This window comes from Amborella trichopoda, chromosome 4 (assembly GCF_054954075.1).
Source record: "Amborella trichopoda isolate Santa Cruz 75 chromosome 4, AtrichopodaSantaCruz75HAP2 v2.0, whole genome shotgun sequence".
Lineage (NCBI taxonomy): Eukaryota > Viridiplantae > Streptophyta > Magnoliopsida > Amborellales > Amborellaceae > Amborella > Amborella trichopoda.
The window spans coordinates 16,213,458-16,231,017 of NC_142339.1; the positions used below are offsets into that span (position 1 = coordinate 16,213,458).

The 17,560-nt window shown below is 37.2% G+C and overlaps 1 protein-coding gene across 33 annotated transcripts in view; it reads left to right on the plus strand.

Moving 5' to 3' along the window:
* The first annotated feature begins 1,423 nt into the window (after nt 1-1,423).
* LOC18423293 (protein argonaute 4A) overlaps nt 1,424-17,560 on the plus strand; it is a 43,190-nt gene continuing 27,053 nt past the window's right edge. For 6 of the 33 annotated variants that reach the window (XR_016054234.1, XR_016054233.1, XR_016054226.1 and 3 more), the window contains exons 1-17: nt 1,424-1,500; nt 4,585-4,801; nt 6,318-6,523; nt 7,208-7,414; nt 7,531-7,667; nt 7,757-7,854; nt 7,946-8,043; nt 8,237-8,417; nt 8,505-8,621; nt 8,716-8,823; nt 13,160-13,216; nt 13,305-13,418; nt 13,521-13,692; nt 13,778-13,890; nt 13,966-14,103; nt 14,239-14,369; nt 15,980-16,045. Coding sequence is in view for 17 of the 33 variants with exons in the window: in XM_088864989.1 (XP_088721115.1) it covers nt 4,598-4,801; nt 6,318-6,523; nt 7,208-7,414; nt 7,531-7,667; nt 7,757-7,854; nt 7,946-8,043; nt 8,237-8,417; nt 8,505-8,621; nt 8,716-8,823; nt 13,160-13,216; nt 13,305-13,418; nt 13,521-13,692; nt 13,778-13,890; nt 13,966-14,103; nt 14,239-14,369; nt 15,980-16,045 (2,147 nt within the window). In the remaining 16 variants the exon portion in view is untranslated. Of the gene's footprint in view, nt 1,803-3,591; nt 3,920-4,510; nt 4,802-6,317; nt 6,524-7,207; nt 7,415-7,530; nt 7,668-7,756; nt 7,855-7,945; nt 8,044-8,236; nt 8,418-8,504; nt 8,622-8,715; nt 8,824-13,159; nt 13,217-13,304; nt 13,419-13,520; nt 13,693-13,777; nt 13,891-13,965; nt 14,104-14,238; nt 14,370-15,979; nt 16,046-17,560 lie in introns of those variants that run through there. The other 27 variants (XR_016054230.1, XR_016054229.1, XR_016054224.1 and 24 more) reach the window with 9 other exon arrangements.

Genomic DNA, 17,560 nt, shown 5'->3' on the forward strand with positions numbered 1-17,560 from the left:
ATTCATACCTTTCAAACTGTATATAAGATTCAAGTGGTTCTTGAACTGTTGTAAATATTATGATCTCCTCTATAATTTAGTGCTGCCCAATTAGGATGACTTTTAAGGATGTTATAGTTCTGGACACTAAAGGCTTAGTTTCAAGGCTTTCGACATTCAATTAGGTGTGCAAGTAGTTTTTTGAGTCTATTAAGCCTAAGGGGATCTAGGGTGGCTATGTTAGCAAAATGGTAGTGGAGAATAGTTTTTAGGGCAAGGATAATTGTGGGAAGCCCTATAGAAGGCAAGTATGGTTAAGATAGGCAAGGACTCCTAATTAAAAGGCTCAAGGTAAGTCTTGCCTGAGTACTGATATCTCTGTCCCATTTGGTGGACCGCACAAGTAAGTTAAAAGAGCCATTACAAACTCAATTTTTATGATGAAGTTATTAAAAGAACATAAAAAGGATAAATTATGTAATTTAAACGACGGAAAAAGTAAAGAATGTGTTAAATATCTTTTTTTTATTTAACTTGAGTGCTTTTTATGGGCTTTTTATGAGACCATGGTTATCTAGGATAATAATTTAGATAGGGAGTCTACCTCTTTTTCCTTATAAAATATGATGGAGGAGAGTGACGCTAACATCCTTGTACTAAAAGTAAATACTAAAGGTAAAAGTTTATGTAGAGCCTAGGCTTTAAACATTCAAATTAGAACCTACTTCAAAACTTTCATTAGAAGAGGTTGTTTTGATTCCAAAATATCATCAAATTGATCATCTCGACATCAAGATGCATAGATGTGAGAGAAAAAAAAAGGATTTTAATTTTTAGACTGTCAATTTTCAAGATTTTGCAAGTTTTTATTGATCTGTTTGATCTACACTATTTTTTAGGCTTTAAATTTTATGACTAAATATAAAAATATAATTTAAGACTATCACAAAACTTTCCAATATTGAAACCATATTTCTCTACACTCTTTGAAAGTAGGCCCTAATTTGATTGTTTAGAGCCTCTGCCATATACAAACCGCCCCCCATACTAAATAGTCTCCTTGTTCTTTTATTTCCTGATTGTGTTTTCCCTTCATTAAAGAATTAGGGCACGGCATTTAACCCGGACTTCAACATTTGGAAACTTAACCCGAGATATAATTACGGGTATGGGGCGGCTGGTGGGTCTAGCCCGGCATTCATAGCGACATTAGAGAGAGAAACCCGCCAAAGTGAGGCAAGAGACTAATATGTGGATTGAGTCCTAATTGCCCTTTCCATTGTAGTGCCAAAACTGCACCCTCCACAGTGTACGGATGAAGACGCTGCAGTTTTATCTCTACAGATAAGGCTACAGGCTTATGAGACCGTACCCTAAAAGGGCCAATCAAATTTTTACTCTGGCGGGACGTTCCATAAAGCATGAGAGAGAGAAAGAGTGGGATGTTTAGCGAGAGAAAGTAATACATTGGTTATTCAAATTAGCAAAAAGAAGTTTAGAGAGCGAAACGAAGAGAACTGGGTAAGTGGGATTTGTAAAAGCAGGTAGTTGAAGCGTTTTTACTTTGTGTTAATGGTGTCTGAAACCCTCCCTGCAATGAATGATGAGCTTCCTCTGCCACCATTTGTGTTGTGGTTTCTCTCTCTAGGGGTTCCGTTTCTCTCACTGAACTAGAAAGTGTGTGAGAGAGAGAGGGTTTTGAAGAACTGAAACTGAAACTGAAACGAAGGGATTGGGAGCTTACCACTAGGTCTTCCTGCCTCTGTTGTTTTGGTTTTTTTCTCTCTCCAGTGCTTGTGGTTTCTCTCACTACTTTAGCAAAGGTTTGACAGTCAATTTTAACCTCCCCCTTCCTCTACTGTTGATCCATCTTTTGCATGTCATTCTTCTCTACTTTTTCTTAGATTTAATCAATTTAGGTTTTATTTATAGTAAGTTCTGCTTGTAAAAGTGGGTTTTAATTTTTTTTTGATGATCAAAATATTTTGTCCCTTGCTTGGGTGTGAAAAATGGGTTTTGCTGGGTTTTAGTTCTTATTTTTTATAAAATTCGAATATTTTGTCTAATGCTTGGGTGTGAAATGTGGGTTTTTGCTTGTAAAAGTGGGTTTTTCCATTAACAGCTTCTCATCCTCGCTTTCTCTCTCACTCTATTTCTCTCTCTCCTCTTTTCAAAATGTGATTTTGTTTGTGGAGTGGTCTCAGTTTTTTCTGGTTTTCAGGGTTTTTCTTTGATTTGGGTATTCTTTGCAGTCGTGTCTAATTTAATGTCCTCCTTTAATCCTACTGCTTTCTCTGTTTTGTTCACTTTTTAATGTCATTTCTTATGTAAATTATCTTAGTGACCAGTTTCTTGTATCAACACTGAAGGTTTAACATGTGATTCAAAAGGGTTTTCACTGTGCTTAAATCCTTCTCCTCAAATATTTGTGCATGTGCTATTTTGACTCAGAGCTTATCCATTTTTGTTTTTTCAACGGCTTATGATTTGGTTTTTTTTTTTTTTTTGGCCTTATTGGGGCATCGTTATGCCCTTGATTTCTCACCCAAATGCTATGAAGAATCTTTATTTCGTATGAGGAAATAACTTTCTTGTAATATTTTCTGTGAGCTAAACTACCAAAAAAAAAAAAACTTATTTCTGTGAGGTGGTGTTTTCTAAATTTTCAAAATGTAGGTGTTCTTTGAGAAATTTCTTGGGGAACACTAAACCGGGGGAAAACAAGGGAAATATCTAAAACACTAGAGTTAGTTAAGCATGAACAAGCTACACAATATTATTCTTTGAGGACAATAAATACTTTCTTTATATTTTGTAATGTTTCTTTAGAAATTTTATGTTGACAAGTAAAACTTTAAACTGAATAAAATATCTTCTTTCTTTTTTGTCATGTGGTTTTTTTTTTGTTTTTGTTTTTTTATTGAAGTTATGTCATTTTTTTAATCTTTATAAGAGTATAAGATTTTATTTTTATTTTTTATTTTTATTTTTTAAGTTTCTGCAATACTTTTCTACTTGACAAGTTGTAAAAGTTATATTTCACTTGGAAACGATGAAAATATGTTTATTTTGCCTTTTTTTGCCTTTAGGTATTTATATTTATTTGTTTAGCTCATGTTTTTCTTGTATACTCATATTTATATCTATGCATGCGTGATGATGGGTTTACTTTCTTTGAAAAGAGAATTTTTTTAAAGAAAATGGATATATTTGTTGCCATGCAGAAATGGTATTATTGGAAACAGAAATCACCTATAGTATTGCTCAGTGGCTGAAGGTTATTTTCGGTCCTTCAGGGTGTCTCTGCATTCCTTTTGTTGTTTCTGGTCTCTGCATAGCCTTCTTTTAGTTTGGTTTCTTTTATTTCCAGCTATTTTTGGGTAAGTAGTGGGGTCTCCTGTTGTTTAATCTAATCGCTATTGTCATGGCTATGTTCCTTAATTTTTTTTCCTTTTGTGGTTTTCGCTAGGTGTATTAATCTACGTTAATTTGTAAATTTTGTTCATTATAATTAAATATGAAAGACTTTATGGTCTTTTAATTTTTTCCTCTGCTTTTTTATTGTTTACCTTTTATTGTAGTTAAATACCTTGTTTTTGGGTTTTTTTTTTTAAGTGCCTTGTTTCATTCTTGGTCTCATGCGTTTGGTGTTGACTGTTGTAGTCGGGCCTAGATTCTTCTCTGTTAACAAGTGCTTTCCCTAATTACCTTGAACACCTTTTATTAGGAAAAGTATTCTTTAATCCTCTTGACCACAGGGGACATCAGCTCATGAGGGCTTGGCTATCCCATCAACCAATTGGTTGGAGAAGGGGAGAGAGAGTGTGGGACCCACTGTTGAAGCCATGTGGTGTTCCTTTGGATCATGTTGTCTCGTTTTTACCACCTAGTTCAATGATTGGATGGTGATGACCCTCATGAGTGCATATCCCATGTTGTCGTGAGCATTAGAACTTTCTTTCCCTTTTATATGAAATTATTTTCTGGATAGATGCCCTCTATTGTTATTGGGTTTATATAATTCCTTAATAGTTGATATTCTTGAATCTAGAGTGGTCCTTATTGTGTGCCATGTTGTATTTAATTTATCTTCTTCTGTGTTTTTTTTTTGGTGGGGTTCATCTCCATTTCTATATCATTTGGTATTTATTCTGGTTTTTGCTTGATTTTGTCATTTGGCGTTCTGGGTAACATTCAGCAACAAAAAATGTTAGGTCTTCCAACTTTTTTATTTTGTTTCTTATTGTAGCAGCGACCCCATTATGTGCTTGAATGCATTTTTTTCCTTTTTGTTTCTGTTTTTATGGTTTCTGTAGTCATTCTGTTACTATATTTCTAGTTATTTCTCTGCTTTTGGTGGGTGCTTGTGTTTATCCTTTACCTTTTATGGTATTTTGGAATCTTAGTAGTCCTCAGTTACAAAGAGTGCCTGGCCCTTGTTAAGTTTTCCCTTCATTTTTCTTTTTGTTTCATTATTCCAGTAGAGTTTCTCACCATCTTTATTTTTTTTTTGTTTTTCTGGTTGTTGAAGGTTTCAGGTAAATCCTTGTTTCATGTGATGAATTTAATTTTTTTTTTCTTCTTTGGGGGTATTGACTATTGAAGGTTTCAAGTAATAATGGATCCATCTGACACGAAAATTGAAGAAGTGCTGCCTCCACCACCACCCTTACCACCGAATGTCATCCCAACTCGCATTCATCAAAAGATTACTCCCATACAGCGCAAGGGATTTGGATCTTTGGGTAGGAAGATCAAGTTGTTGACAAACCACTTTCAAGTCAATTTCAATTCTCCGGATGGATTTTTCTTCCAATACAGCGTAAGAAGCTTCTCTGGCCCCCACCTTTGTTCGCCTGATTCTCTCTCGCTAACTATATGATGTTTGGCAAAATCAGAGTAGTGGTCTTTTTGTGAATTGGTTTAATGGGGGAATAGATTGCCCTTGCATTCGAGGATATAAGGGCAGACCATCTTGTCATCTTGCTTTTTAACTGCTGTTCTTTATGATTCTATCTATATGATGGTTTTATGCGAATTGGTTTAATGGCCGAGAATGTTACTCTTTTAACCTCTTGCTGTCTTGCTTTCTACTTGCTGTTTTCTCTTTATTGTGTTTGTCAAGCTACTTACCATTTGCTTGTCTCAGGCTCATTGGAATTCAGATGAGACAAGCTAATGGTTTGAATTTCAAGAACATAGCTTGCTTCATTGATGCAGCGAAGAGTTAGTCAATTCACTAAATGCAGCCAGATCATGATTTACAGTTTAGATGGCCTGACTCATCTAAACCTTCAAATGGGCCTTGGTCAACATAGTAAATGTAGCCAGGTTATCGTTTACTGTTCAGATGGCCTGGCTCATTTGAAACTAAAAATGAGTCTGGCTTAGAGGATCATTTCCTTTTTGAACGAATCAGGTTCTTTATTTATATGCTGATTTTATTGGGAATTTGTCCTGTCAGAACTGGTAGCTCTTGCATCCAGAGGTAAAACTGCATAGCATTTTACTGTGTTGCTTTTACCTTCTTATCTCTAAGAAAGTATGATTTTTGTTAACACAAGTATTCTTTTACATACAATTGATATATTATGAGCAGGTTGCTGTTTCAATAAAGGATTACAGGGCAGACTGTATTTCTTCTTGTTCTCACCTGCTTTCCTCTTAAAGAAACTGAAGATCGGTAATATCATATTTTGTACTGGTTTATGGATAAATGGTTTAACAGAAGCAGCTTGTGCTTGCATTTGATGATCAAAGGGAGGCCCAAATGGCTCGCTTGTTTCAATGGCCATTCTAATTTTGCTTTTTTGTTCTTTATAAAATCAAATTGCATGAGGGTATGACCCTTGATAGAGCAGAATGGTGGAGCAGGATTAGTGTAGCGACCCCAAATAGTTGGGATAAGGCTTGGATGATGATGATAAACTTAAATTACATATTGGAGGAATCAGGCATGGGTTTGCTTGGCTAGTTGTTGAAAATTGCAACAGTATGTTCCAAGTTCAATTCCTCCCATCGAACTAGCCAAAAAAAACAAAAATACATAGGGTTTTTATTGAGAATTGGTCTAATGGAAGAAGGCTGCTCTTACATCCAAGGATATGAGCGTAGCCTGCTCTGCCACATTTTTTTACATGCTTGGTTTTGAACATGTGTTCAGAGCAAATCACATTATGCACGAGTTTCACTAGGACTTGTTTTGCTGGGATCAGGTTCTCTTCCATTGAATGATGGGAGGGTGATCTTGAAGCCTTTCTCTTTTAGTGGTCTACCTTCTCTCCAATGTTGTAATTTGGTAAAATCAGATTGTATGCTGTTGTTTTTACTGGGTGCAGGTTGCTCTAGCATCTGAGGATAAGTGGGCAACTGATACTAAAGGCATAGGACGAAGAGCGTTAGATAGAGTGTACCAGACCTATAAACCAGACTTTTCTGGGAAGGAACTGGCCTATGATGGAGAGCACACTCTCTTCACAGTGGGCGCTCTTCCTCGAAACAACATGGACTTCACTGTTGTGCTGGAGGACTTGTTATCCGATAGGTATCAGCACTCTTGGTTGGTCATCTGGGACCCTTGCAACCATTATATATTGGGAAAAGTGTACCATACTCCAACAGACTATGATATATGCTACTCCAAGACTACATTCATTGTTTGTCTCCATTGATTATTGGTTTATATTCCCCTTTAGATTCTATTCCAAGTTGATCTTCAACCATCTGTTGGTGGAAACAAACAGGTGGAACTAGCCTTGGGATACCATATACCGCAGTTTATAGGACTGTACAATGCATTCCCTTATATTTCAATTGGGTGTGTATAAGATGCTGCATGTAACACACAAACAGCAAACGTGCATCATTGAAAACAGACAGTTGAGATAGTCCATTCCTCCATTTGAGTGTGTCAATGTATTCTCAAGTAGGGAAGCAGTTCATCTCAACTGCCCATTGTTGACAACAGACAGTTGAGGCTGCATGTACTATATTGTGTGTGTGTGTGTGTGTTGTGCGTGTGTTGTGTTGTGTGCGTATGTTGTGGGGTGTGCATGCATGCGTGCGTGCGTGTTGTCTCCCTGTGTGTGTGTGTGTGTGAGATCTTGGTGTTCTTTTATTTGAGGCATTTGTGCTGAATGCTCTCTTGTGCTAACATATTCATTTTTCCATGAAATGTTTCCCATTTCTTTGTTTACTCATACTGATTGTGCTTTCTTTGTGTTTTTAGACCTGGCAGGAATGGAAGCCCGAGTGAGGAGGACAGAAAGAGGCAACGACGCCTGGGTCGCTCTCGGACTATCAAGGTGGAAATCACTTTTGCGGCAAAAATTCCTCTGGGATCCATCGCTGCCATTCTTCGTGGAGATCCCACTGACAACTCCCAGGATGCCCTTAGAGTCCTTGACATCATTTTAAGGCAGCATGCAGCGAAACAGTAAGGAAGAGCTTTGTTTCTTTGTTCAATTCACTTTACATTTAGGTCAATCTTACTTTTCTTGATATTTCCTATTTCTTTCCTTATTCATAGTAATCGTGCTTTCCCTCTTTTAGGGGATGCCTTCTAGTGCGGCAATCTTTTTTCCACAATGATCCACGAAACATTAGAGACCTCGGTGGTGGTGTGTCTGCCTGCAGTGGTTTTCATTCGAGCTTCCGCCCTACTCAGAATGGGCTTTCATTGAACATGGGTGTGTGCTTTCTCTTACCACATTCTCTGTTAGTATAATGGATGCTCCCTTTACTGTTATCTTTACTTGTGTTTTTATTGGATGGTTAGATGTCTCCACAACCATAATTCTGAAGCCTGGTGATTTGGTGGAATTTTTATTGGAGAACCAGAAGTTGAACCATCCTCGTGACATTGATTGGAAAAAAGTAAGGAAACACCCCTTTTATGTAGGGTTTTTTAAGGTTTTGTTTTGGAATTCATTTACCTGTGACTTTTGAAATGCTACGATATTTTCAGGCCAGACGTGTCCTCAAAAACTTCAGAATATCTACACGGCATACAAATCAAGAGTTCAAGATTATGGGATTTAGTGAGAAGATCTGTGAGGAACAATTGTATGCTTTTTATCTTTTTCTTCCAATTTCCTTCTGTTTTTCTTCTCATGCTGGCCGGTGCAAGTTTCTTTTTCTTGGTGTTCCATGGCAGTTTTTCACCAAGTATGCATTATTAATGGCAATCAAGTGTCTGGTCTGGTTTCTTTATAGCTGCTCTCTTACGTGTTCTGTCTTTTTGCTTTTATTTCTGTAGATTTCCATTGAGGGTTAAAAATGGAGATAGCCCAACTGGCAATGGGTCGCCACAAGAAATTAAGGAAATTACTGTTTATGAATACTTTGTAAATCATAGGAATATAGCACTAAAATACTCTGGAAAATGCCCTTGTATCGACGTTGGGAGGCGTAAGCGTCCCACTTATATTCCTGTAGAGGTAGGCCATGTGTTATCAAGATAAAAATGGAGTTTGGAGTCCTCAGTCGTGCTTCCATTTACTGAATAACTGTCATCTTTTTTGTAGCTCTGTGTACTTCTCCCTTTGCAAAGATATACAAAGGCCCTTACAACTATTCAGAGAGCTAACCTTGTTGAGAAATCGAGGCAAAAGCCTCGGGAGCGCATGGCAATTCTGAGTGAAGTGCGTTCCTTCTTTTTGCTCGTATTTTTGTTGTATTTTTAATTTGTTAACTGCATGCTTCGACAATCTGGTTGTCACAATTACAATTGCCTAGGCAATGAAACTCAATAATTACAACGCAAACACCTTGTTAAAAGCATGTGGGGTATCCATCAAACATCAATTTACTGAAGTTGAAGGCCGAGTTTTAGAAGCTCCCAAGGTTTGTTCTCTATCTGTTGCCCTACATTTGGGTCACTGGATGTTTGTAAGTGTGTTTTTTTGTGCTCAATTCTATATTCGTTATTTGTATATGCATTTGATACAAACACTCATATGTCATTACATGCCGACTTATACATATATTTGGGCATTCATATGTGTACATGCACATACACGTACACACATATATTCTACTTGTGATATTATTATGCATATTATAGGTTTACATGTGTGTGTGTGTGTGCATGTTGTATAATACAACATTTCTATGGTGATTGCCACTTGAATTCCTGTTCAAGTCTTGGCTTGGCTTTTTTGGCTAGGTGCTACTATCCATGTCTCTGGATTGAAAAGATTCCCACAGTTGCAAAGCTTTTCCAAATAAAAGCGTAGGCAATTCTTTTTCTGGGAATAACAGGCAATAAAGTTGACAAACATGCTCAGAGTGATTCCTTGATGAGAACTCCATGGTTCTCAGATTGTAGATCCTCGTCCTTGTTGTGCACTTAGAGTTCTCTATCCTGTTTCCTGTAGGAATCCTTTGTTGACTGCTTGAAAATTTGGAATGAGGGAACTGGAGCACTTCAACAAGGAATGGGCAGAGCTTAACTTCCCTGTTCTCCCCATGGTGAGAATTACTAGGAGACATAACATCTTTAATATCAGATACATAGGGATGTTCAATAAAGTAACATCCTTGGAAAGATATTTTCTTTTGGTCTTTGGATCCAGTATTAAAAAACTCATTTCAAGTTTTTGCAACTTGTCTAGGACAAAACAACTCATGGAGACCCCAAGTTTTTTGATGAAAAACTTGAGTTTGGCAAAGTTTTTCTTTATTTACATTTAATATGTAAAAACTGGGAAAATGCGTGGTGCATACATGGTAGTACATGTTTACTCTTGGTTTTATGTTCAAACCTATTTTTGGCATAGTCCTTTCTTCCAAAATTTGAATAATGTGGGTGAGTTGACGCTGTTTTGGCTGTGACCTAGTTGAGGATCCCAAGTTTGAGCTTTTAAACTTTGCACCCTTTTTGAGAGAGTAAGCAAAGATCCACACTTAGTGGACTAGGGAGCAATCCTACTTCAAATCTGCAGAACTTAAACAAAACATACCCAAAAATAGATGAATAGCCTTTGTAGATCAGTCATCACAAGTGTAAGAAAGTGAACCCTAGAAATGTGGTGAAATATGTTCTCTTCCAAAAATGAACTTCAAATAAACGCCTTTCCCCAAAATTTATTTTCTATTTTTCTGTGTCTTCTTCATTCATGAGTAAGAAAATGGTAATGCTGAGGAAACACGGCCTAGAACTGTGGTTAGCTGTCCATTTAGCCAGAGTGGGATATTGAACCCCTTACTCAGCCAGAGTATCAGCTCTCACATTTGGCTTTTATGGGTCATCATAGTTCAGTTCAGAGCAGTGTGTTTCTTTCATAGCTCGTCTATCTCCTCAAAAGAGCTTCCAATGAGCAGGAAATCAGAGACCTAGGGTTCATCTTATCACATTTATTGAGTCTCTTTACAGCACGAGGTCTGTTGAAATATTGTTGGAAAGTTTTGATCTTATTGATCCTTTGAATCCTTCATTTTTGACAAATTGTACTCATGGTTTGATTGCCTTAAGGATATCCTCTTTGTTGATTTGTAGTCTTGGAAAATGCTATTTGCTAGTTCTGTATTTCTGAGTGACCTACCAGAATAATTTAGTTTGACCATACCTACTTGAGATGCTACCTATATATCTTGGCTCTCCGAACATCATGTTTGCTTAATCCCCTTTCTCATCTTTTTAGAGAAGTCCCCAAAGTTTAATTCCCTGGAACCCTATCTCATCTTTCTCTAATGAGGTCCCCAAAGTTTAATTCCCTAGAAATTCTTGCTCCGAATGGTCATCTTAGTAATGTAATTACAGTCATGGGTCTTCAAAACAGTGATATTAGCTTTATTGCCTTTAAAGATCCACATACAAACATTCCTGCAATATTCCTTGAAGTGAAGGATACCCAAGGTGTGGTTGGAATGGGTTTGACCCAATGTTGTCAGATTCGCTTTGAAGTCTTCTTCGGTTTGGTGAGAAAAATGAAGCAATTCTGTGTTTCGGTCGATTCGGAGGAAGACTTCAGACTTTGTTTTAATTTAGGATAAATAAATTACATATTTATATGTAAAATGTATACAAATAATAGAAAAAATAAAAAAATAAAAAATACTTTTATTTGCTGGCCGAAGTAGACTTGAAGCAAAACCGAAGCGGTCCGAATCTGACCGAAGGAGCCCGAAGCGGTCCAAATCTGACGGAAGCAGCAACTCTAGGCTTCGCTTCTCTTCTCTTCAGTTTATGGCTAAAATCCAAAGGCTTCAGCTGAAGAGGCCGAAGCGAAGCGAATTTATAACATTGGTTTAACCCCCAGGAGGGAATGAGTGGATGACTACTGAGCCAGATCACCTTAATTGTGCTACACAGTTGCTGGAACCTTCTAGGAAAAGTCATGGATGCGCTCCGGAACCTCGATCCCACTATTCCAGCTAGGGATCTTGGATGGAACACGGATCCCTATATTGTGATCCTCATCCCCAGTGGGTTTGAATTGTCGTTCTCAAGTGTATGATGCAATGTATATGATGTTTTCTCTATTCGACAATGATTATTATGCACTGATTCAGGTTTGTGCCCACTGGTATTGTGAACCCACGCATCATTCGCGATCCCTTAAATCTTGCTATTGTGACTCCTTTCTCATTGAATCGTGTTTCTCTATGACAACGACCCCACTCCCTTGATATAGGATCGTATGGATGCTGATCCTAATCACAAGGAGCTTCCAACAATCCAAGGTTATGTAGACCCGAGCCAGCTCCTACTCCTGGAAACATACCCGCACCTGCCAAATATGGTGCAGCGTGAATTTGACTTCATATGTTACAAGCATGTAACACCTAATGCATCTTGCTGCCCTGCATAGGATAGGGTGGTTTGATAACTTTATACCGCCTTACATAATATGCCTGTTGGGGTTTGTACTTTACACTTACCTTGCTAAAGGTGACCCACCATGTGAGGCTTATCCAAACATTCTGACCATCCAAATGCCCATATGTTTTGAGGGATAGCTGGCACATTAGTCTAGTTGTGTCCAAGGACCTCCATTATTATGTGTGCTTAGTAAAAGGAACTAACCAAGAACAACCAATGTAGGATACAAGGTGCAAGCCATCTTGTCCTCACCTGACCTCAGAATGAGTGCAACTTCCAAAAATTACAGAATGAGATCCCTTGAGAGTCATGAATTCATGTTTCTATGGGGAGGATGAAAAGGCTACCCATGAATTCTTCTCTTGAAACTTTGCTTGAGGCCTGATAAGGCTACACGTGCTCCAATGCGGTTGCTATGGGTGGGAAGTTCTACCTCAGAGAGTGGTGGCTGGTCGGTTACCAAGGTCTAGATGCCCTCCTCCAGGTCGTTAGCTCCTCAATGACCACAAATGAAGCTGATCCACATTAATTATGGCAACCGCATGAACTTGTCATGCATACTACTAATGTGTACTGTTCATATTACAAAGTGTGGGTCACACATGTGAACATGCAGGCTTACAGGTAATCTAAGTTGTTTATGTCTTCACAGCTGATAGTTTTATGCAATGAAGCTGGGCTTCAACTCATCCAAGACACTTTGGATGCACTGGTTTGGAATTTAAAAAAGATCTGGTTCCTGGAAACTCGTAAGTTAGACTAGGGTTCTGGGAAGATAGGTGATGCTTTGCATTGGACCAGCTCTAATACCAAAGGTTACTCTGATAGAGTTCATGTCAATGAAATTAAGGGCTTAAAAAATCAATCAAATAAAAAAAAAAGAAAAGGAAAATATGAAGGGTTAAATTACTAAAATACACCTTGTGATATACATAAAGAGCGCACGCACACACACACACGGGCATCTGTATTTCAGCTTGTATTTACATAAGCATCCTGATGTATGCATTTTATTGAAGATTTCGTATGTAGACACTTGTGCATGCATGCACATGCACATTTTCATGCGCATTTTATGCATAAGTACATTAACACTTATACCAGAAAGATCTGTATTTTCATATATGTTTAGACTTGGATTTAAGCTGACTGCTTATCGTGTTTCGTGTGTTCATGTGTGTGTATACACATGAGGGGACAAGTTTTTGTTCATGTGTACTTGTATGTTTGCATATATTTGTCTCCAGAAATATTCTATGTTTAGTGATGCCTTTTGGCCTCTTCACAAAGTTCATAACTTTCATTTGCTTCTAAAAGAAACCCAATTAACCTTATGTCCTTATCTTCTTCCTGCAGATGATATTTGGTAAAGGGGAAGTCCTTGTACCTCAGAATGGTCGGTGGAATGTCAAGGTTTGTTGTCATGCCACTCTGATGATTTAGCAGCATGTCTCTTGATTTCTGTATTCTCTTTCTGAAGTTAATATTATACCTACATCAGCAACTATATGAACCTGTTCGGGTAGAACGTTGGGTGCTCGTGAATTTTTCGGCAAGATGTGACATAAACTACCTTGCTCGTCAACTTGTAAATTGTGGCCGAAACAAAGGAGTAGTATGTTCATATTCTTCACTGCTATTAAGAATGGATATTTTGTTTATCTGTTCTACATTGAAGTTAGATTCTAGGATTTTGACGATGTTGATGTATTTGCAGAATCTTTCCCCTCCTTGCATAATTGAAGAAGATTCAAATGGGAGGTTTCAGAATCCTCTGATTCGAGTTGATCGGATGATCGCGATGATTTTCGCAAGGCTTGGTGACCAATGCAGCGAGATACAGTTTGTCTTTTGTGTGCTACCTGATAGAAAGAATTCTGATATTTATGGTGGGCTGGCTCAATTTCTTTTTATTCATTTTCATAGTATCTTTGTAATAATGCATGACACATGCTTACTTTTCATGGTTACAAGGGCCATGGAAGAAAAAGCTTCTAACAGAACTGGGGGTTCCTACCCAATGCGCTTGTCCTGTGAAGGTTAATGATCCATATCTATATAATATCCTTCTAAAAGTCAATTCAAAGGTAATCTATCTCTCCACTTCTCAATCCTGATTACTTTACCATTGAGTTTTGCTTACACAATTTCTTTCCTTGCAGCTCGGCGGTATAAACTCCTTATTAGATGCTGAGAAGGAATGTTATATACCTATAATATCCAGTTCTCCCACAATAATTCTAGGAATGGATGTTTCTCATGGTTCTCCAGGACAAGCAGATAATCCTTCAATTTCTGCGGTGCCTATTTCTTTTGTTATTCTTTATTTTGTTGCCAAGTTGAGTAACTTGCTTAGCTAATTACTCCAGTCGGGGTTTTGAATGGGGTTCTAGATCATCTTTAATGCATGGACTTTTTGTTACTTTTGTGCTTAGGTCGTTAGTTCAAGATGTTGGCCTCTAATTTCAAGGTATAGGGCTTTTGTTAGAACACAGTCCCCCAAGGTGGAGATGATCGATTCCCTATTTCAACCATCAGAGGATGGTAAAGATACAGGCTTTATTAGGTAATTCCTCTCCAGCATAAAGCAAATCATTTTTTAGAAGAGTATTTTAAGTATTGATCTTAACTTTGGAGTCTGTCCTAAATAGTGCAAATTGACTCATTCGTTGAGATATCCAAATATTTTTTGAACTCCAATGCATTAAATAACAAAAACAAATAAAATACGGAAGAAATAAAAGAAACATAACATACTTCATAGCATACTCATGCATATATTGCTCTGACACTACCCACCTGCGCACAAGAAAACCAGACTTGTAGAAATGCATCCATATTACAGAATGTCTGCAAATTGTAATTCACTGGAATCTTGCCTACCTCCATGATGTGTTAGATGAAGCCATCAATCCGCTCAGTGAGTTCTTGAAGAATTGATTGTTTGATGTCTCTAGAAAAATTTTAAGTTTTTTTGAACATTTGGTGAGTCTTGTCAAGACTCAGCAAAGAATCAGCCAGTAGTCTTAAAAATACCCATTGTGTTAAAACCGTATATACCGCTAAGATTGGGACTTGTTCCGGGATAGGATCAGGAGAGAGGGAAAGGCTAGAAGGTTTTGGGATAACTTCACACCTCGGAAATTTTGGGCTAGGGATCAAATGATTAGTGTTAAAAATTTCAGCCTCCTGGCTGCCTAGGCAATCTGAGCAGGCCACGGAACTGAAGGTGCCTAGGCAGGCTGCCTTTTGCCCTTGGTGCCGGTCTAGGTGGGCTTAAGGCAGGCCAAGGTGCCCACCTAGTACCATCCCCTTTGAGGGCATTTTTTGTCCAGTGACAAGTTAGTTGTAGGTTACAGGCCATCATAATATCTGTATGAGCTAGAACCAATGCAAAGAAGAGGAAGAGTTATTAGATACTATTATGCATGTGTGTTTTCCATGAGACTGGGAATTATATCAGATTATGGTTGCAAACCCTAATTTATTCATGTAGTAAACCTTCTCTTCAAAAAGCCGTAATTTATTCATGTGCTGGAGTTATGAAAACGGTCTTGCATAAATGAATTATGTTTCAAAAATGTCTTGTATCAAAAATGTATATTGATTTCTTTAGTACAAAAGAATTTCAAGGAAGGTGCATGTTAATTTTTAGCAATGTGTGTGCTGTAGTTTGTTTGTGAATTTTTCGTAAGTGTTATAAAGCAAGGACTTGAGTTGGGACTCTCTAGGGGTCTTGAGCCTGAGTTAGGCAACTTGACTTTGCCAGCAAAGTCTAATTCGAGCAAATCTGAGTTGGACACGTTAGTATTCGAACACTGTTCCTAGGATTACAAATTATATACTAAAAAATTTGTGAAAAAATATTGTTTGTGCATCATCGAGAAAATTTTCATGACATAATATGCTTCTCACTACCATTAAGTTTTCAGGGTATGCATGTGTGGTGTTCACGAAAAGTTATTTCTCAACACTTGATCCTACTTCATAACATTGATAAAGTGAGACATTGGGCCTATGGCACCTGCGGTTTCTTGCCTTGAAGCTTTCAATGTTACCTTCCTCATGGACTTAAAGCGATCATTACTTTTTATTTCATAATTAGACTTCAAGTCCTATAGTAGGTTGAATGGGGATTGTAACTTATTTTGAAATGCTTCTGGCATTGCAATGCAGGGGGGCATTATTTGAGTTCTTTGAGAGTACCAAGAAACGAAAACCTGAGCAGATGATAATCTTTCGGTATGTGTTTACTTTTTCATTATTGGAAATTAGTCCTTGGTTAATTGTAGCTTTTGTGTTGTTTGTTGGTTTTCTTTATTATAGTAACAATATTCAATTTATCCATTTGTTTAGCCTTTCTTTGTTTTATTCTATTGGATGTAAATATAATACACATTTGATGCAATTAAAAGTTCTTTATCAGCATAATATGTAGCTATGTCCAAAGGCTCCCCAGGCACATGGGCAGCCTCACTGTGGGATGGTGACCTTGGGCAGCTGACTAGTTTGCTGGGACACCGCCTGGGCGGGCGCCTAACGCCTTTTTGGTGAGGCTGAAAATTGCCCTGGCCAAAAGGGCAAAAAAAGCCATTTTCTCCCCTTGAAAAGGGGGATGTAGTATTTGGGGGGCAATAGGTATTTTGGTCCACAAAACCGTAGACAACTTCAATTGTGCCCTATAAACAATTTTTTTAGCTCAATTGTTTTTTTAAAGCATTGAGTTCGAAGTTTGTGAAATACAAAGGCATTCAATCGGAACTTTTTGGGGATTAAAGAGGTTGCAAACTAGAGCTTTTGGCAACTGAAAGTGGCTGATTCAAGCCTACTTCAATTAGTTTTCGAGTGCTTAGTAAATTTAAAGAATGTGTTATGTTTTCTTATCATTTTCATATGTCTAATTTTGGAGTTTGGTTTTATATTTATTTTTAGGTTTTCATATTTCAGCTTTGTTTGTAATTTTTATGCTATTGGATGCAAATTTATGCAATGTTTTGAGACTTTGGAACTTTGGAATGTTATGAGCTTTAACTTTTGGACTTTTAAAATATGTTTGAAATATGATGTAAATTTATATTATGTGACTTTTTATTTTGGCGTATATGGTTAGTAGATCTAAAATTTTGGGCAATTTCAAATTGTTAGTTTTTCAGACATGTTAATTTTAGTTAATAGATAAATACGTTTGAAGTTTGAAACCAACCTCCCCATCCCCTCTCTTCACCCCCACTCCAAAAAAAGAAAAGAAAAAAGAAAGCAGTCTTCTTGAACATTGGTATGTATATAAAATGACAAACTCCTAGAGCATGTATATAGGTTACATATAGATAGGGGCGTGTAATTCCAAGATCGCTTTAGTTGGCCCCTTCTTTATTCCATTACTACTTTGGTCATGATAAAGGGTTGATATTTGCACTAAAAGACAAAAGGCATACGAGAATAGCATATTTGAAATATTCTTTAAATGACAAGGGCCTTTATATAATAAAGTACCTCAAGGTTCACTCCATAATTACCTTGTCTTTTAGTAAAAATATCAACAATTTTCTAATGACAAAAATGGCCTCACTAATTTTATGAACATTGAATAATTGAAGGGGCAATTATAGTAATTTTAACAATTCACACCCGTTTTATGTGATTTATAGGATTTTATATGGTGGGACTATATATATATATAAGGTGGGAATATATATATAATTTATAGGATTTTATAAGGTGGAAATATATATATATATATATATATATATATATATA